The sequence below is a fragment of the Pholis gunnellus genome, assembly GCF_910591455.1.
Source record: "Pholis gunnellus genome assembly, chromosome: 7".
Lineage (NCBI taxonomy): Eukaryota > Metazoa > Chordata > Actinopteri > Perciformes > Pholidae > Pholis > Pholis gunnellus.
Genome location: NC_136533.1, coordinates 17,261,411 through 17,282,959, shown reverse-complemented (window position 1 = coordinate 17,282,959; position 21,549 = coordinate 17,261,411). Strand labels below are relative to the sequence as shown.

The window sequence follows — 21,549 nt, the reverse complement described above, 5'->3', positions numbered from 1 at the left end:
CCTTTGTACACACGCAGTGACTAACTGTTTGCTCACTCCTTATCAAAGCCACAAACTCTCACATCCTACACCTCCATAACCTCATGGTAGTATAAATGCCAGGTGGTCATCTGCTTTCCTGGCTTCTGTACATGGCTCCACACTCTCTCATTAAGTTTCACATCTGTGAGTGTGGACAGCTCCCCCCATATCTCCGTGGCACTTCATTAAGCCTTTATTAGCAGCCGTTTGGACACCTTTCACCAAGACGCACAAGCACATGGACAGATGGACGGTTGGTCAGATGAACACACACCTGCTCCTCTCATCTTTCTTGTGTTCAGTAGTTCAATATATTGCCAATTTGCTAAATTTTTTCCCAAAACACCTCATCAAAAACCAGACGCGAACGAAATCTAACCCAAATTAGCTATTTGACGGGGAGATAATTTGTTTTGTAAAGTACAGTGGTTGTGGAGTCGACATCATTAGCAGGAGATCTCAGAACAGGAGCCTATTAGGGGGTGGGCTGATTGGCAACGCTTTGACACACAGGGTCCCCTATCTGTGTCATATCCTGCCACACTAGATAAATCAATATGTTGGAACAGTGGTAATTCCTTTTAAGGGGATAACCACACACAAAAACATAATGTCTTACTACCAGGCTCCAAGAAACTGCGTTCTTTTCCTCCATATTAAAAGCGAGAATAGCACTCTCTTCACCCTGGAATTTAATTGTGATGTTGTGTTTGAAAGTACGCCTGATGTGATTTATTACTTGTAATTATGGTGTAATTTGCAGGTGCAGATGGTATTTTATAATAGAAAAAGGAAACTATGCATGAGAGAGGGACTGCACAGACAAATGAGGCAAAGCAGTCACTGGTGCTCACATGTGTCGCCTCAAATTCAAAGGATTGGAGCCAGTTTAGCATAGTTCCATCAGCTCGCTATTGATTCTTTAAATTACAGCCCTGGATCTGAATGGCTGAATGGAAGAGCAAACAAATGACTGACGACATCAATAGTTTCATCGCTGTGGCTGAGAGTCCAGTGATAGAGGACAGAGGATCACAGGCAGGCAGGCAATAACAAAGACGCAAAGAGATTAGATTCATGTCACACATGTCACAGAGCAACCGAACAGAGAAACCCATCAGAAAATCTCAGAGGGGAAAATATTGGATCACAGGCTCTGTCATCTCTCACTCTCCACTTATTGCATCTCGCTCCCTTTCTGTCTCACGCACACAGAAGGAAAACACAGACATTTCTGTCACCTCCCCCAGGCGAGCGCGGGTGAATGGTCCCTTGATACTGAGATCTGAGGATCAAAGTCAACAGGGCAGCCATGTGTGTCAGATAAAGAAACGTGGGTGGCTATGCTAACATGGGAGCTACCGTGCATGCAAGAGCTGCTGGGCGGATAGAAAAACAAAAGAGAGACGGAGGAAAGATGAGTGAATGTGAGAGGGGTGAAGCATAAGCCATGTAATTCCATGCAATGGAGGAGACTAAAAAAAAAAGAAGGATAAAAGACACGACAGAAAGAGAGCACGGTGGCAGTGCCAGCTCGCACCCCCCTGAGTCTTGCAGCCTCTTTTGCTGCTAATTAACACAACATGGAGAAAGGATAACCTTTTTAGCAGCGGCGTACACCAAACAGCCCACGGAGAGTGAAATGATAACAGGTAAAGCAATGAGGCGGCATGTGAGGAGCTAAACGCATGTGACAATCAAGGAAATAAGACATAACAGACAAAATATCAGGTGAAAAATAGAAATATATTAGTACCATATTGCTAGAGGTTTCAAAAGCTTTACATACAGTGAATCACAGCATTTTAAAGTGTATATTTCTGAATGATGGTTTTATGACTCGTCCTATTTATGATTAAACAATTGTATTTCAAACAGAAGACACTTTAAGACCTTTTTACTTCCTTTAACTTTATATACAACAACCCTACATAAAATCTTCTTCCTCTAAAATCATTTTTGTTTGAATGTCAAACCAGTGAAATAATTGAGAATAGGACATTTTACAGCTCATTTTACAACCTGGTGCAATTTATTACTCAACCAGACATTCACATAATCATCTTCCTAAACATCGTACTAGCAGAGGCCATTTTTCAATAATATATAGTGGTCTATACTTAAAGAACTCTTTCTCAAATTTCAAAGTCCTACAAATTTTGATTAATTTACCTTATTTATAATCTTAATCCAAGACATTGTAAATAAACCCTGTTGGGGCTTCCTTTCTGCATTTTACTTTCCTTCATTAATTGTAACTCATTGGTTTGATTTGACCTCGAGTTAAAAAGGAAAAAAAACACAGACCTCAACATTGCAAGGAGTAGGGTGTAGTAGATAAACCATATCAGACAACATATGGGTGAAGGAGAAATGAGGTGGAGTGGGCAAAGGCTGGAGAGAAGGAGACGAGGGTCCAACTGTCAGTGAGCAGAAGGGGAGGAGACGGCACAGCTTGGCTACTGGCACACAGACAAAACCAGTCAGCTCGTCGTCCATTCATACTTGTGACATGTGGACACATTAACGCATGATGCAAACACACTGTACACACACGCCACTGATCACGAGCCACCTCCATCCATATGTCGGTCAGCGAGCTAGTAGGGCAGAATCTGTGTTTTCTGCCAGGAACAGAGGGTAGCCAAGCTGGTGTGTATGCATGCGTGTGTGTATCTTTGTGCACGTGCTTACACATGCATGTAAATGCCAAAGAGTTTAGTGTTTGTAGAGTGCTGTATGTCAGTCTTTGTGACTGGGAGAGAAGGACATCAGTTTCAAGGGCAAAAAACACACACACCTACACACACACCTACACACACACCTACACACACACACACACACACACACACACACACACACACACACACACACACACACACACACACACACACACACACACACACACACACACACACACACACACACACACACACACAGTCTACCCGTCACACCCCGGGTCCCCAAGAAGTCTTCAGTCTTCAGGGGCTCTTCCTCTACTTGGTTTGCAGGGCATGGCCACTACCTTCATGTGTAAGAACATGTTTATCCAAAATTGGTTTCAAAATTGCCAGAAGGCTCAGGGCGATGGATTTAACAGTTTTTGGTGAAGGAGCGTGTGTGTGTTAGGTAGTTATCTCCCACTGCTGAGTCAGCCCCGCTGAGAGCAAAACAAAATACTAAATAAAATCATATTTGTACGATTCCATTCCCGTCAAAATATCTCTCTTACTTTTATCCTTCCGTGTTTATCGCTTTCCCTCTCCACCCTGTGGACCTCACATATACACAAAACGCATGTGTGCACACGCAAACACACACTGCAGCAGGTTTTTCTGATAATCACTGTATCAGTCATCCTTTGTGAAGAGGAGGTAAATTCCCTACACGGGGGAGTTTGATCAATGCCAGAGACATGTAAATCGATGAGGACATAGTCTCTGCTAGCTCGCTAGTCCTTATCCTTTATCCATCTCCCACCCTTTTAAATCTTCGTCATTACCCCTTCCCACCCAAGACCAATTCTGACACTCCTCTTCCATCTCATCTCCTCGCCTGCATGTATTCTCTTTTTCTCTCATTCTATCTTTCTAATCATGGCAATGACATGTGCCTGTTCTGCTGACAGATCCATCAGGCTGCCACTTAGACCAGTGGTAGGCCACATCATTTCACACTAACGGACATGTCCCTGGATAACCTTGGTCATAACAGAGTCTAATGGCAGAGATGTTCCACACCCTGGGGTCAAAGGGTATAATCATGAACCTCTTCAAACATACAGCATGGTGGGACGGAGTGGGACAGGCTGGGAGAGGGTAAAAGGTGTGTGTCTTTGTGTGTTAATTGGCCGCGCATGTCTTTGTGCAACAGCCATGTACAGAATAAGAGATGTATCAGTGACGGACAGGCAGTGGATCCCTTTGGTAGCCATGTTTATGTGTTGGGCGACTGAAGTGTCTTTATGTCAAATCGTCCGTCACTCACTCCCTAAGTGAGGGATATTTTATGTGAGAGGTTTGGTAAGGTGACCTTGGATCGTGTGGAGATCTGAAATGTGGATTAATGAACTGGTTTTCACAGACTCAAGAGAAAGTGCAGAACTGAATATAATGATTTGATCTGAAGGCCATCTATATCAGTTATAAAAGTGTACATCTAATAACAGTCGTCTATATTTGCATGTGAGTTTAGATGGAATTGTCTCCTATATGCCAGGGGGACACAGAAAGAAAATTGTATTAAATAACATCTGCTGCCTTATCTGGCAGAAAGAACAGTTTCCTTTTTTGCTGCCAATGTAAATCTGTGTGGTTAAATGCTGCAGTCTATATGACGGTCTAACTGTATCAGACCAGAGCACTCCTTTACTGGTTTTGGTGAATGTAAAGTTATGTGAAAACAAATTAAAAGAAAAGAAAGTGAGTAATGAACACGTACTGAACACTATTTGCTGCAATAATTCAGGCAGACGGCAATAATTAGCTTCCAGGCATTCCTCCCACTCAACTAATTATCTCCACATATGAATACGTGGCCTATTCATTGACACATGAGCCTGGTCAATAGTTAAGCGGGCAGAGGAGTCAATACTGGAAAGACAACAGGTCAGGAGGTAAGACTGGTCAACTGAAACAACCCAAATTAGCTTGAAACTTTGTAAATAAGTTCAAAATAGCTCTGATAATTTAATCAGGGAGTTCTGTTAGCTTCCGCACTTGTTAATTAGGTGTTACACTGAGCGTGAGTCTTTGACACATAAAAGGCACACTCTTGTGCTCGGATGGTACTGTGTGTGAATACTAATTTACCCTAATAATGGCAAACCATATGTGCAAAAGCATACAGAGCCTGAATGTATTTGCCCGCATGCGTTTGTGCTTTGTGGGCATGTACTGTGTGTGAGTGAGTGAGAAGAGGGAGAGAGAAGGAAAGAGAGGAAGAGAGAGAGAGTGTTAGCACCACACAGTCATTAGCAAACAACTCCCACAGGGATGGAGATGAAGGAGCTGATGAAGTTAAAAGTGTCTCGCTTTAGATGTTCAACGCATTGACCGCAAAAGCCCAAATATACATCAGGATCCGTCCCTAACTCATTCGGTCTGAGCTAATTTCCCAGCTACACGTTGTAAATGTATGCCTGGTTCACAAATAATGTCGCCTGTGCGTAATGTTCAAGCCATGTGAAAGCTAGTTAAAAGCAATAATCAAGATATTAAAAAGAATGTGTTAAATACAGGGGAGTTATACAAGGATGTAACTCTACTTCTGTGAGAACATGAACCTATTTTTGATTGAATGAATCGCACGCTTCACCCCGTCGCTGTGCCTCGTCTGCCCCGTGCACCTGTTTGTGCGTGGGGGCCAGTCAAACTGACACAACGATAGCAGCACAGCGCAGGAGGGAGACGAAAAGCAGGGGAAACACGGATGCAAACAAAAACACACGATGATGTAGCAACCCGTTGGTCGTCAAATATCGCCGCTTTGTATCATAAATGCTAAGCGGTGCCTTGGCAGCAGATGCTAAGGGAAGTGACAGTGACAGTGACAATATTTTTGTATCAGTCTATACATTGTTTTTCAGGAAAATGCTTCATGTTATACCTTTATTCATTATTAACTCTATACAATAAGTTTTCAATACAAAGTAAAATTATTAATGTGATATACAAGGGAAAAGCCCAAAAATTATGCAATGTCACGGTTATATCCTTTAAGTACTCCTTTACAATATAAACATATTGTGAGGAACCTTTGGTACCTGTTTACGTGTCAATTCCACTTTGAGATCAGCGTATCAAATATATGCAGTTGATAAATGATATTCTTTGGGCATTATCATCAGGTATGTGCCTCGCTCGTACGCATTAAACTATCTACTATGTGTTCATAGTCGGTGTGTGTATTAGTGGGCCGGTAAGTAGCATTGTTGGCAGAGCTCTTTGTAGTGCGTTTGTCCGCAAGCTGCGATTCACCCCACAACCCTGCCTGTCTGATGTGAGACTATTACAGACCAAACCCTGCATCGAGAGGACAGACAGAACCATAAGGGGAGTTGTGTGTGTGTGTGTGTGTGTGTGTGTGTGTGCGTGCGTGTCTTTGTTGACTCTGAGCAACTGGATAATGGTCACAGAGCTGTCATTCACGGTGTCATTTATGCTATGCGTGACTTACACACAGACACACACACACACACACACACACACACACACACACACACACACACACACACACACACACACACACACACACACACACACACACACACACACACACACACACACACACACACACACACACACACACACACACACACACACGCGCAGTGGCAGTTAGTATGATGGGATGTATATGAATAGACACATCACAGCATTGCTGTTGCCAGTGACATGACAGCTGTCGCAAACTGTGACATACTTCATTGTCCACCAGTTCTACTATTGCAAAGCTCTGGGACAGTGCCACATTACAAGCTCGCACACACACAAACAAACAAACAAACACAAACACACGCCAAATGTTTATGTGATCTTTTCTACAATTTCACAAAACTGTACCAACAAAGCTACTTTGTATGTGTCAATGCATTAATCCGTGTTAATGAAGACAAGAGCAAATTGCTGCAGGTTCATGTCTCACATTAAGTCAGGACACAGGCCAATATAAAGGGGAATAAAATCACTCACAAGCACAAAATGAAATTGAAGTTTGTGTCTTTAAATGACACATTAAAGCTACTGTGCAACAGGACATAAAAACAGATGGCAAAGACAGATTTTCAAGTCAAAATGGAGTAGTGTTTTCCTCTCAAGGGAGAATGATTTACCTATTCAATTATCACGCTCTACTCATTATCAAACAAGATGGATAAAAGATGATCATCAATACCCAGTGGCAGAGAAGAAAATCACAAAAAAATACACTTCAGTGACTCCACAGAAATCCCAGTGCAAAACAAAGAAATAAACAAACATTAAAAAGGAAACTAAACTTGGGAGGGGAACGTTGCAGGTCTCCCCATGAAAGCATCTTAAAGCATCACTTAAGGGTAAAGTAAATGAATGAAAAGTGCCCTTTGCACGCTAAGGAAAAGCAAAAAAACAACAAAAGCAATGCCAAAGAAACACCAAATAAAAAAAGCTAACAAAGCTTTCTGATCTATCTGACAACACAGCGGCTTCTGCCTTTGAAGAAGAGAAACAAATGCCATCGGTTTAGACATCCGTCTGTCTCCTGTCGAGCTCAATGGGGGATCCCGCTACATCTTGTGTTCCACTATCCTCCATTTCATTATTTTGTCTGCACTCCATCTCTGTTTTATCTCGATAAGACATATGGGAGGTAAAATCAGTCAAACAGCCCTGCGTGTGTTTGATGAGGTTTATCACCACAGTGAGCAGCGGTTTATGCAACGGTTTTACACTTCTCTCCCCAGGATGCGTCGGGTCCCAAAGTACAAGGCAGAACTGTGCAAAACTCAAGGTTTGGTGTCTTCAGTCAATGGTATTTAGCATGAAACATAATGTGACACAGTGTAGGGCTGCAAGCTGAAACTTCTCCACAATCCCCAAACAGCTTGTTCCCCGAAGGTAAAATCTATTGCTCATTTCCGTTTCACCAGAGCCTCATCGACACTCAAAAAAGTGGATTTTTACATTGACTTGGGAGTGGTGATTGGGAACCAAATTAGGATGTTGAATGGCGAGTGACCTTTATATCGACTGATAACAGACAAAGGGCTTTGAACGGTCTTACCGGTTCAGGGAAATTTATTTAGGTTCCTACAGAATGAAGGAAAAAGGGACTGAGAGAAAAAGACTGTGCGACAATAAGAGGAGTGACAGATGGGTAATGCACGTTTTTCAGGGAGAGAGTTTGATCAGAACTGTATAAAACAAAACTTTCTCACAGTTTTTGTTCTGTAATGTAATGTTTGTTCTGTAATATTCCACATTTTACATTTGATTGAACCCAAATGGAGGAATTATTCTGTATTTCTTAAATTCTTCTATTTCGAAAATCCAAATGCATTCAATTTGAATGCCAACATACATCAACAGGCAGAAATGAGTAAAAGAAGAAGCAAACGTAAAACAGAGAAACCGAGCTGGTAATTCTACAGACTTTCTGTGCAGTCAGCCTGTTAAGATCAAACTGTGTGCTAAGCCCTGGCTTCTGGCTCAGCACCATGATGGATCAACGCGCAGGGGCACAACATATGAAACCCATTTATTTTAAGGGGGTGTCTGCGTCGTCTCTGCGGCGGCACAGGCACATGCACACAAAGACACACCGACACGTATTCACACAACATAAAGGTAAACATGTGCGTGTTGGACGCATTTCTATCACCAACCCCACAAGCGGCACAACAGAGATGGGAGAGAATGGCCAATCTATAATCATTAGGAGGGGAAGAGTAGAGATGGCGGGGAAAGAAAGCTACTGTGCTGTCAGCGAGGTGTCGGGATAACAAGATTAGACCTTGTATGATTCATCTGCGGCCGTGGCATTCTGCTCCTCAACCCGCCCACCACAGTCCCTTGGTGTACTCAACCTTTATACATTGCTTTTCTCTGCCTTCTTAGTCCTAAATTAGTGTCTCAGATGCTGTGCATCTAAAACCATAGCATCATTCAGTCACCGCGAATGTTACTTTCCTTCATGTTTTGTTATTTAGACTACAGATACACATATGATTTGGTCCCATTGCTTCAATTCTATAGAAGAGGCACGTTTTCCTTATTTATGGACGGAAAATCGCATTCAAACAGTACTGATCTTGTTTGTTAATGAGAGAAAAGTCTCGATCCTTATCCTTGTCCTTATATTTCAAGCAAGCCTATAGGTGATGCAGCTGTCTACCCTGGCTGTGGTGCTGGCTGGTTGTTCTCAGCTCTTAGATGCGGTGTCCATAGCACTTCAATTATTTGCTTCAGGGGACAATTATACTGCTGGCTTTTCCATCTCCAAACTCTCTTTCTCTCTCTCTCTCTCTCTCTCTCTCTCTCTCACACACACACACACACACACACACACACACACTTTTCTCATCTGAAATGTTATGACTGACATCAAGGACAGTGAGCAAGCCACAAGTGACCTCACTGCGCTAAAACACCCCATCAAAAGCAGTGTAGCTATGCAGCGATATCTACTTCACAAGACATCTATCCAAAGTGCTCCAACTTTACGTTCCCCATCTTTTCTAACCCTCCTCACACACACGGACACACACACACACACACACACACACACACACACACTCTTCCCTCCCCTCTATCTCCCTTCCTCCTGCACTCCATCCCGCCTCTCCCCATCTTCCTCTCTTCCTCTTCTCTCTCTGGGCTTGGGGACAGTAGAGTGACTTTGAAGTTGTGCTGCTTCAGGAGGAGAGAGAGTAACTCTGGCTAATTAGTTGTCCTTATCCCAACAGCAGCAGCCGCCGCCACCAGCTCACTGGCTCAGAGGGAGAAACAGAGCAGGCATCAACAGCAACTACCAACTGCTGCATGCTAAAGATACCCTCCACCCTCTGCTAGTTGTTAGTGCTAGTGGCTAGCAACAATTTCACTCACCCCGAGACTCAACTGTGGATTAGTGAAGTTGCCCCACTCAGCATAATGATAGGTAATATAATATGGAATATGGTACAGTAATACCCCTGCTCTAGGGGAAAGCATGTCAGACCATAGTTGACTGCAGTGGCAAGATTCGACAACATTTTTTCATCGTCATCAATAAGCCCGTCGGTTTTACAGCAGGTGTTTGGCAGCATTGCAATGACAGACTCATGGTTTTCCATTGCACAGGAGAGTTGCACTATGCTCTTCAGGTCAAGAAGAAACAGTGTATTGCTTTAACCATGCAATGGAAGTCTCACAAATGCAGAGGAAAAGCTAAATCATATAAGCACTTCATGAAAGTAACTCAATGAACTTCGCAAAGAGTTCTACGAAGGTGAGTCACTTTAGGTTGCATTGAAATTAGCGATACATGTTGGCCTGCTTTATGAGAAGGACTGAGTATTCTAACGCATTACTTTCTCAGATCTGATTGGTAATCTTGCTTTCACTGATATAATAGTTCCTGATTTAAATAATAAGTGTCAGTTTTAATTCCATTTTATTGAGGCAAAGATTTGGTAGAGTAGGGCTGCTTGTATTTAGACATTTAAGCTTAATTTTGTTGAATGAAAAAAATAAATGGTTTTGTAGCAACACGTTTGTATTTCCCAAAGTGAAGTGCCACGAAGAACAATTGTTTTACTGGTACTACCAAAATGCTGGTCCTGTATCGGTCCTACTATGGACATTTCTTAAATCATACCCAGCTTTGCTTAACAGGGTTTCTGAAATGTATCTGGCGCGTGGCTCAGGTTTCATTTCCCAGCATTCTCAGGACACCAGCAATTATAGAGTTGTCATATTTTTGTGTGAACATGAATTGTGTTTACTTCTGAGTTCTATTCTCAAGAGCGTGCAAGCATTTGGTGGAAGTGTGCAAAAAGAGAATTTGTCTTACTCATCATATCCACTGTACAAATCGTGAATCAGATCTCGCTGTTCTTTGTAATTATACAGTTTGTATTTGTGTGAATGTCACATTAATGGTTCAAGAACAAAACACACTCACTCCTGACGGGAAATATGAGCAGAGGCGTGGTATACCTACAACAGTGTCTGTGTTATCGTGTCTCACTGCGTGTCCATCTCTCTCCCCTGAGTCTTGCTCTCTTTTGCCCCCCCCCCCCCTGCTCTTCAGCCCACAGCCCCACGGCACAAAGACATGGATTCAAGGCGAGTAAGAGGGAGAGAGGGCTTGCTGAGTTTCAGAAACATTAAGTACTCCCTCGAGAAACTCTCTCCCACATGCTCACACATACGGTGTTGGTTCTGGGCTTCTCCTTGTATCGGATCGCCACGCTCCATTCTGTTTGGCCTCAGTGCCAATGACTGGTGACATACTGTCGTATGTGCACATACTGTGTATTCCCTTTCTGTCTGTTTCTCTCTCATCACTTGAAACATGACGGGCAGACCCTTCCCATTCAACCAACTCCATTGTTATGTTTTCTTGCTGAGATACAACACATTGGGCTGCACTTGCTCTTTGAAGTATTCAAGGCTCATTCACTGCAAAAAAAAAAAAGACAAATTCATTACACAAGAAAATTCAATGTCTTTCTGGTCCAGCCTGTGGGGCTGTGGACTAAAGATTTCGACACTTGTTATACAAAGTTCAACACACAGTGAGTGGAGGAAAGACCTCAATGCCAGCTATTCAGAGACAATTAATTCAACCCGTCTCCTCGTCTCCACGGACCCCTGACTACCAAGGCCAGTCGGGGGAAGGACAGACATAGAGGGATGACGTGTGTCACGGAGGATGTGCTCATGCACATACATATGAATATATGTGTGTGTGTCCGTATGACATATGCACACACATTCTACTCCTTTGTGTGTAAGGCCTGCATGCGTGCATATATGTGTGTCGTTAGCGTGTTGCATGCACACACACACACACACACACCTGTCCAGGAGAGTCAGATTCTCCCCTAATGGCACCACGGGGACCCAATACATTAGCATATTAAAAGGTGACATTTCACAGTCTGTGAGTCTTGCAGTAGAGTTCAGTCCGTCTGACAGTCTGACAGCCACACAGGCAGGCTGGAGAACAGACACAGAAGACTGTGGAGTGCAACACAATGGGAATATGGGAAGGTGGCTGGATTTCAGAAAAGACCTGTCCAGGCCACTGTAGGAGACCAATGTTATATTTAGTGAGTCCCGAAACTAGAGGGAACTTTACAAGTGACCTCACCAACGGTGTGGTCGAATGGGTCGCGCCTCATAATTAATTACACGTTGGTGAAAAAAGTACATTGAAACAGAGGTTTGGAATTATAATTAAGGCCTCAAGTTGCTTTTTACAGAGGCCAACGATCAAATCAATACACACACCATCCACAAACACACAGATATGATGACACAAAAAATGTAGAATATCAACTAGACTTCCAAACTACTGACTTTTGTCCGTGTTATATGGGGATGACAAACACACACCATGTCCATACAAGCATTGCTCATCACACACATGTATATGAAATGTTGGTGACTGATTATGATTTTTTGCATCCATTCTTAAGACAAAACATTCAAAGAGGAATTCAGAGGAACTCAGTTGCTCCTGGCTTCCACATGATTCAATCCCTACTGGCGCGGACACACACACACACACACACACACACACACAATCACCATAACACACACACACACACCAGGGGCCAGCAGTTGAGAAAAGTGTGACAATGGCTGACTTCAGTAATTGGCTCTGAAATGCAGCTTCAGCAAAAGCCTTGTCAGTGTTTGGCATCTGTTACTATCATTTTCCTCTGCTGGACAGCACGACGTGAAACACCTGGGTTGGGACATTATCCCGCTACCATCCTCTCTGCTGTCACATGTTACAATGGTTCCAGCAACTACTGCTACAACTAATAATACTTCTGTCAGTGCTGAGGCAACCGAAATGATCAGTCTTTCCCTCATGAAAATATTAGACTGCATGTTGAGCCAAATAGACAGAGATAAAAAGAGAGCGACTTCGGGAGCAAGACAGCAATGAGTGAGCAAAAGTCACGGAGGCACTGACACAGCTAGAAGCTGATTAATACCCGACTGTTTATCAAACAGCAATATTCGAGCACAGAGAGCTTTTCATCAAAAGTCTAATGATGCTGCCGCAGAAGCGATGCAAAGCGGAAGGGTTTTCCATTTGCAGATAACCTGAAGTGTGAGCTCATAAGTAAACAATTAGAGTAGGCGCTCCTCTCTACGCGTGTCCTGTGAAAGACAATTTTCAGGTTGTAGCATCTTGTTGTCCTCTATCTTCCAGCTCTCTTTGCTTTCTTTACAACTATTCCATCAACGCGAGGGCCAATTTTGTAGCGCGCCAATTTTGCGTGGGCAACGAATAGAGCTGCCCAGCAGGAGCCCTGGTAGATAATACGAAAAAAAATCCCCAGTGAATCCTTCAAAACAAGGTTGTGTGGGAATAGCAACGTTATAAATATGAATGTTTCACCCAGACGATTTTGAAGCATTTTGGAGTGAGTTTAAAGCAATTGTAGTTGCAGGAACCTGCTTTATTGTTTTGTTACTCCACGTTTTCTTAGAGGCACCGACTCCTGGCAGGGGAGCTAAACAGCTGACTGCTTCAGTTCAACATTTGAGAAGGATGAAACGCTAGTGATTCCACTCTCCATGAGGCTGACTATGATATAAATCACTCATATTCAAACATTTTTGCAAGATCAGCCACTGATTTATGGAAAAGTTTCAAACCCAGCAGTCCAAACATTTTGGTTTTTGAAAATGCTAGCAGGCAGTCAGCCCAGATTGTATGTGTCAAAGAAGTGGCTCTTTAAGGGACATCACTATTCAGTTAGAGTCCAACCCTTAGTGTTGCTTCAGTCAGCCTGGCTGCTGCACGTTAGGATTTTGGGGACAGAGAGAGGCATGGTGTTCATCAAAGATCTGCAGCCAGACTCAAACACAGACAATGTGTTGAAAATTAGACAAACAACACATTTCTCACCTATAGACAAACTAACAGGTCAACTAACTACACAATAAATGACTCTTTTCACTAGTACATGCCTTATTCACATACATATCGATTACATGGAAACATTTAAGGGAAAAAACACCCGGAACCAATCTTCAGAAGTGAAGACAAAAGGGTTAGCAGAGTAAAAACTAACTATTTAAAACACCTGAATTGTAAACCTGAAAGCCACTGGAAGAACTGAACGCTGTAAACTTACCTTCATTAGTACTGACTCACTGAGTTTCTCACGGTTGACGATCTTTATGGCGACTTTCTGGCATGTTACACAGTGGATCCCCAGCTTGACCAACCCTGCAAAAACAAACAGGAAACACTCACTTTATTAGGTCAAATAGGCAAAACACTTCTTAGATGTCCACGCTGCATGATGTGTTCCTAGTTACGAAAGGACATTTAAAATACACTTGAATTAAAGCAATGTGTGAAGTTGTTGTTTTTTTGGCTTACCACTAATGTGCATTGACCGGACTGATATAATGGAAATGCACAGAATGCTGATAATGTCTTTTGAAGTGTACACAACTCCTTTCAGAAACTGCCCTCTGGGGTTTATTTAAGTCATAAAGGCAGTAAGGGAATGGGCCATTTGTGTTATTGATTCCTGTAATGCACTAAACTGCTGTGAAGCAGTGGAGTTAGCTCAAACAGACAATAAAAAAAGGTAGTAAAAAAACAAAGGTCAGTTGTGGAATGGGACTCATTGACCAGGGCTCAAAACTGACAAGAGTGAAGCAACAACGCAAACAAAAAAGTAGCGAAGCAAATCAGGATTTCATATTTGAACTTCACAGAAGAAAAAGCGTTTCCCTCGACATCACAACACATCGATGGATGCGGTGAGATTTGAGTGCGTTTGATATGCCGTACCGCTCAGCTCTCTTGGAAGTCACACACACAAACTTTTAGCAATGGCATTAGTGTCCAAATCAAAAACCTAGGCGTTACAAATAAGAAACAAAATGTTTTATGTATTTGATACAGGGGAGCCATGACAACAGCACCAATCCATTTTCTGCCAGGGACAACAGAGTTGCACACACACACATTAGAAAGATGTTTGCATCAGACAAACTGAAACAAACACACACCCGTACACAAACAAATGTCGGCTCTCTGTTATTGATTTCCCCAACGGCTCCGTGATGCTGCGGGGATTTGGAGACGACGGAAGAAGAGTTTTGACGACAGCATTTGAGTTCTCTAATGGTAATGGGATAATTGGAAGGCTTTGATATCTTGCTGCTCTCGTGCTGGCAAAGATGAAGATGGTGGGATTAAGTTAATACGTACTACTGAACGTTACTGAAAGTAGCATGTCGATGCAGAAAAGTAACATCAAACTGGCTGACGTGAACCAGACTTCCAGCTCGCTCTCTCACCGTCTATTACGCAGTTTGATTTCTATATGAATCAGCAGAAGAGGAGAGTCAATGGGCTTTGAGGAGGCGGGCTAACATAGGAATGCAGAAACAAGTCTTCCGACACCGCAGAAATGACAGAGGAGGTGGGGGGGGGAGGGGGGGGGGGAAGCAGCAGAGGGGGATAGAGAAGGAGACATGAAGAAGTAAATAGAAAAGAGAATGTGAAAGATGAAGGGAAAAAGTGCAAAGATTCAGAATCAGCGATAGCACATTATTGAAATGACAGGCCAGAGATAATTAAGCAATAATGGAGAGCATCGCGTGGGAGTGAGGTTCTGGCTTTGGAGACGAGGGGCCGCGGGGGCCGTGAGTGGAGACACATGTAGGAGAGGAGGCGTGAGAGAGAGAGAGAGAATGATGGAGAGCAGGACAGAGAGATAGGAAGGAAGCAAATACTAAAAAGAGGAAGATAAAAGATGTAGAAAGATTTAGAAAAGGGGATGAAGCAGTTGAGCAGGACGGGGAACGACCGACAAACCCATTAGCCCTGTGATGGTAATCATATGTTAATAGATGCTGTAGTGAAGCTCATCAGTCATGATAAACGCATTAAAAGAGAAAATATCTGCCTGCAAATACGTGAAAAGTTAACTGGATTACTTGCCCTCTCTATCCATCTTCCTCCAATGCCTGTGTTTTCGTTAGCTGAGGGTGCATTAGCAAGAGGGAAATATGCACGGGAAGACAGCACATTATGATTTTACAACCACTTTGTGTACGGATTGTAATGAACTCGCACAAGGAAGTTCAGTACATAATACAAAGGGACATGAGACGTACGCCTCTTTTATACCTCGAATAAGAAACACGACTCAAAACAACAACAGAACTAATTGTCAGGGCAAAACACATTCCATTTACAAGCTCAAATTACAAAATGTTTACTAGTCCCTGCTGGTGAAACGAAAGCAACCAAATGTTGTGTGCAACAATATTCTTCACCAACTTCAGACGTACCTGAGGAATATCAGACCAGAGGAGCGTTGATATACTGTAACATGTCCTCAAAATTAAAAAAAAACCTGCCAACAGAGGCTACTCAGGGCAACTCTTAAGTAATAAACCGGAGTAAAATATACTCATAAAATCACTCAGAATAGACTACAGTTATGGCAGCTGTGTGAGTCTGTGCTTTTACGCACACGTCTGCTTTGTTTGTGCTAAATGCTAATGTCAGCATCCTAACATGCCTACAATGGCAATGTTAAGCTTCTGTCATTTAGCAAGCACCATTACAAAGTGTTTAGTTATAATCCAAAGTATTGGCCAATTGTACATTTTGACCAGATGTTCTCTACCAACACTTCATTGCAATCCCAGCATTCGTTTTTGAGACGCTGCACTTAATTAAGGCCCAAAATGTCAACCTGATGATGGTGCTAAAGGTGAATCACCAAAGACAGAAGGATTCATCATTTGAAAGCCATGGATATCAGCACCACATTTCATGGCAATCCATCCAATGGTTGTTGAGATATTTCCGTCTGGTCCGAAGTGTTGGACAGACTGACAATTCCATCCCTGGAGTCAGTAGGCAATTTGAGGGGAGTTGAGGGGGGGATGCCCTAGTAGCCTAGCACAAATAGTGCAGGGACAGAAGGATTGTTTAGTCGAATATGTTGGTCAAGTCTGCCTGACTCATTGATCCGTTATGTCACTGAGGTTTGTGGAAGTTAAGTTTTATTATCCCGACCGTGGCTCTGAACCATCAGTAGCCTAACTGCGCTGTGTATTGATAAATCCATGGCGCTGTCCGTGGTGCTGAAGTAGCAGACAGATTTGTAATTAACTTTGCGGTTCTGTTGGTCTATAATGTAACATTCTCTAAACTATATAGCAGTGTATTAAAAAACACAGAACAAAAATGCCTTTTTTAGAAAATGTTGTATTTCATATCAAAATCATGCATTTATATTTCCACAAATAGTACCTATGCAATGCTAGAGAATGTCATTGTGTGTGGGTGTTTCAAGCATTCACACAGTAGATTGCCAACACACAGTACTCACACATCATTTCATAAAAGTGTGTAGAGACAAAGTCATATTTATTAAAACCAGTAATAGAATAAAATAATAAATAAAAAGAATTGACAAAGTCAATAAATAAATAAAAACATCTTTGGGCTGTTTGGCTTTTGGTTGGCTCAACAAAATATGATTTTGTTTGAAGCACAGGACTGTACAGAGATAGGAGGTTGAGATCTTGGCCGTTAAGCTGCAGTTGCCCAGAAACCCACTCGCTGCCTCACTGCACACAGACTTACGATATCTTCACAACACCATCACAGCATTTTAATGATTTTCAAACAACCACCAGCATCTCTAAAATAAACCCCCATATGATCTCCTCACGATTTATACTTCTCAATGATTCCCTGCTAATGTCCAACCCCAACAACATCTTCCAACAGGAAATACATGCAATTAAGGACAAACGATTCTGTCACAACAATTTCCCTGCGACTTGTCTCGAGTGCGTTGTATTATCTAATTAATCTCCTCCTCTCCATGACCAAAAATCAACCCTGCCTTCCCTTCTCTCTAATGTCCTGTAATGACAGCGATTGCCCCTTTCACCTGTCTGTGACGAAACCCCAGAGGAAACTCTCTCAGCTCTGGGTGAACACGCTGAGCTGAACCTGGAGTGGCAGGGCTGGGGGGGGGGGGCAGTGCCCTGGAAGACACCGGGGTTTTGTCTGGATCTGGTTGTGCTGAGCAGGTAGACTGCCTTTGAACATAGCTTCAAAAGTGGATTACATTTGAATTGGTTCTCTTGTAGTTGCATTGGGATGCTACTCAAAAAGAACCTAAAAACTAAAACAACTATTTCAAAAGTATGTTTCTAGAAATGCAAAGTGTGTACAGATAGTCTCTTTGTAAATGTAAAGCTGATCTGTAGGACAGCACTGTGTTATGAGTGTCACATGTAATCTATTAACTGGACCAGGGAGACACAGGCGGACCGGCATTGTCACACACTGTTCACTTATATACTTTTCATTAACTCACATATGGACAAAAGCAGGCTGTGCAGCCAAGTTTGCAACACCACTGAATCAGCAAGTGCATCGATCTCTCCTCTCCTTCGCCATCCTCCCAAATCAATAGCATCAAAAGCTCTCGCCTTCACAACAGTGTCAGAATAATGACACCAGCCAGGGACTTATGGGCTGGAGAGGCCACCATCGACTGACCCAAGGCCTCCATCCCGACTCTGCACTCTTTACTTTCCATGCTGGCCTGTGATTAATGATCTAATGTGGAGGGACCGCTAGAGGAGGACAAAGAATGAGAACTTTGGTCCATGGCTCAGTGAGTGTCAACAGCTGAGTAGCGTTGGGCTGCACTGTGCTGGGAGCTGCTGGATTCCTTCAGAGTCGAGGTTCAATCATTTCCCCGCTGGCTTTGATAAATCCGGGATAAATAGCAAAACTTCCAAATAAAACTTTTGATTTGCGTCCGCAGAGCCGGCCATTTAGGAGAAGCTAAAGAACTAAGAGTCAGAAGTAAAGACTCAAAGTAAGAAAAAGAAGAAACAATGAAACACAAGGAGGAAAGAAGGAAAGAAAAACACACTAGGAACCATAACTGTTTAGTAACTCATCATTAATGAAAACTGTTAATTACGTTTGTGAAAATGTGGCAAATCAACTCTTTTCCCGAAGCTAAAAGAACATTCTGGCTGCTCTGCATCATTGAGTCATGTGCTAGCACTGATTTGGAGCTTTTTGTCTCACTTCACTGTCTCTGCATAAGGGGTTTTGTTTTATGATATCACAACTGAACTTGCTGACATCTGCCGCGAGAACATATTTACTAGGCGTCAGCGTATATTAATTATGGGAACTGATGTATTCGAACTATATGAATAAAGCAACTTTATGCCAAAGATTATAAAGACAGGTGCTTTTGGGCCTTGGGATCAAACAAATATTTTCTACCAACTTGACACATTTAGAGGTGGCATGTAGTCAGTGAGACTTCGTGGAAGCCACACTCTATCCCCAACTCACACATAAGCTAAGCAACAAAAAGAGTGGTGCTTAGCGAATCAAGAAAGTGCACTCGTCACTATTTTATGTTGTCAATAACGTGCGTCATAGTCAAGTTGAAAGACATATCTGGAAGCCTTCCGGGTACAAAAATATTTTGCAGCTGGGCAGTTTTCTGAATGAGGTTTGGTATACTATGAAGTGAGAGCTGTGAGCTATATTTAAATCCTTTGACATGCAATGGTGAGTTCCCAGTGGGCCCTCGCTGGCATGTTTATGTTTGCCTTCCTCTGCCTTCCCATGAAGCTGTTTAGCTTGGCAGAGCAGCCAGGGAAAAACCCTACTCCCCCCGAGTGTGAGAAAACTTGTCTCCATCTGTGTTAACTTGTGAGGGCTCTTTCCTGTTCCAGTTTGAAAAGCACGCCGATCAGTGGTCGATTTATCATCTGGCAGGCAGGAGCAGGCAGGAGAGGACCCCGACTGTGAGCCAGATTTCTCCGAGAGGGAACGAAGGAGAGAGGACAGGAACACCATGCTTGAGCCTAGGAGAGGCTGTTTAGGATGTTCACCTTCTAACCACACACACACACACAGTTTTCAGCTTTCTCCTCCTCACAGCACTGGCATCCATGCGGTTAAAGATCCTTTACTGGATAGCTTAATTTCCATCTGGAAGTGTCTACTAGGAGAGAAGAGAGAAGGATGAAAAAGAGACGTCTCCTCTCGCGCACCTCTTTCACTTTCAAACTTGATCTTTCAGAAGCCCTAAGCCAATGCCAGCAGATGGTAGTAGCTTATGCTGGCTTAGCTTTCTCTCCCTGAGGCTCTGGCTCTGAGAAGCTCGTTGCCCTCAGGCACAGATCTGTGAGCTGCTTTCCACTCCTGCTCTCTAACCCTGAATGCTCTACGTGGGGGCTACAGCTCTGCACTGGGATCAGTGTTTGAAAGGAAACACAATGTGTTACTGGGGGCTTATTCCTCCAGCTCCTTCTGGCCATATGGAAAGTCCCTGTAGCAGGGCGTGGGAATCCCTTCCACCAGGGCAAAGGGCAGGAGTTGAAGATCTACTGTACCATCAACCACCACAGCTCTGACTACTGTCTTTCTTCGTCGCTCTTGCTGTTCTTCACACAAACACAGCGGCACACACAGACAGATTTAATAAGCAGGAATGTTAAGATAGTTGAACTAAATGAAACGCTCTCATACATTTATTCACTAAATGCAGACGTATGTGGTTTGTGACTAGAATAGAAGACATTATATTCATTACAGTTCGTATATACTGGAGTTGACAAAGTGCCAAACACAGATGTTCGTGCCTAATGAATGCCGTTATATAATCTGTGTGCAATTAATAGAAATGTAGTGAGTACCTCCTACAATAGCTATATTTACCAAAGCAGAATGACAAAAAAAAGGAAGGAACCCAGCAACTGTTTTCATGCCTGGATACAAATATATTACCAAAATAAATAAGAACATGAATTAATAAAACATTTAAGATGTTGGTTTATCGATTTACTTTTAAGCACTGGACTGAAACTATGCAGACGGGAAACATATTGAATCCTTGCCACTTGTTTTGTTATCCAGTCACTCCATGAACTTCAGGAGTGACTGGAGTCACTTTCTGCCAAACATTGCACTCGTTCCTCCTCTATCCATCAGTGTTTTATGACTCATTTATCACCTATTCCCTCAATTCATCCTCTTATCTATCCAGAAAACAAAAAAAAGAAGAAAGAGGGAATATACCAGCAGAAAGTTATTGAGTCATACCGTGCAGGAGGGAGACAGCATGTCAAAGATCAAACTATGCTCACTCGCTACCCGATGAATGCACTCTCTGTCTGTCTCTCTCCCACCGCTTCGTTCCTCACTCTTCATTCACGAAATCTCTTTTTATCTCCTGCATTTCTCCACTCCTCTTTCGCACTTTTTGCATTTTCAGTCAGCCGTGACGTTAGTCTACCCAGCCTGAATTCCCCCGCAACCCTCTAAACCCTACCAGCCAAGGCAACGGCAACAACATCAGTAACAACAGAGGCCCAGACCAACAGAACAGCTTCAAAAGCAGGAAGAGTAGTTTAGCCCTGAAGTGCTGGAGCGAGGAGGGAGGCACACTGACGCACGCATACATAAAAATTGTTTATATAGCCGGCGCACAAAACAGGGATCTCATGGTAAACACAGCAATAATGAAAGGTTACTGACAAGAGATATGGTAGATATCTTTTCTTTCAAGGGCACTATGGAGATGGTAGGGAATAGATGCCGTGCCTTGCTCAAAAGCACTTGAACCTGCAGCTGAAGGGCATCTTTCACTTCATTACAGTCTTGCATGCTATCAATGATTCTAAGTGACTTGACTGCTAAGTAATGGAGAACGCACTCAATCGTTATTCCTGAATAATATAAATTCACGGCATTAGCTCTGGTTCAGATATGATCAATTTCCCTCTTTCT

At 42.9% G+C, this 21,549-nt stretch overlaps 1 protein-coding gene across 1 annotated transcript in view; it reads right to left on the bottom strand.

The window, feature by feature from the left end:
• brsk2a (BR serine/threonine kinase 2a) overlaps positions 1-21,549 on the bottom strand; it is a gene marked incomplete at both ends in the record, with an annotated part of 151,118 nt that overhangs the window by 46,824 nt on the left and 82,745 nt on the right. The window contains one exon of the mRNA XM_079163715.1: positions 13,862-13,956. Within this exon, the coding sequence (XP_079019841.1) occupies positions 13,862-13,956 (95 nt within the window). The remainder of the gene's footprint in view (positions 1-13,861; positions 13,957-21,549) is intronic.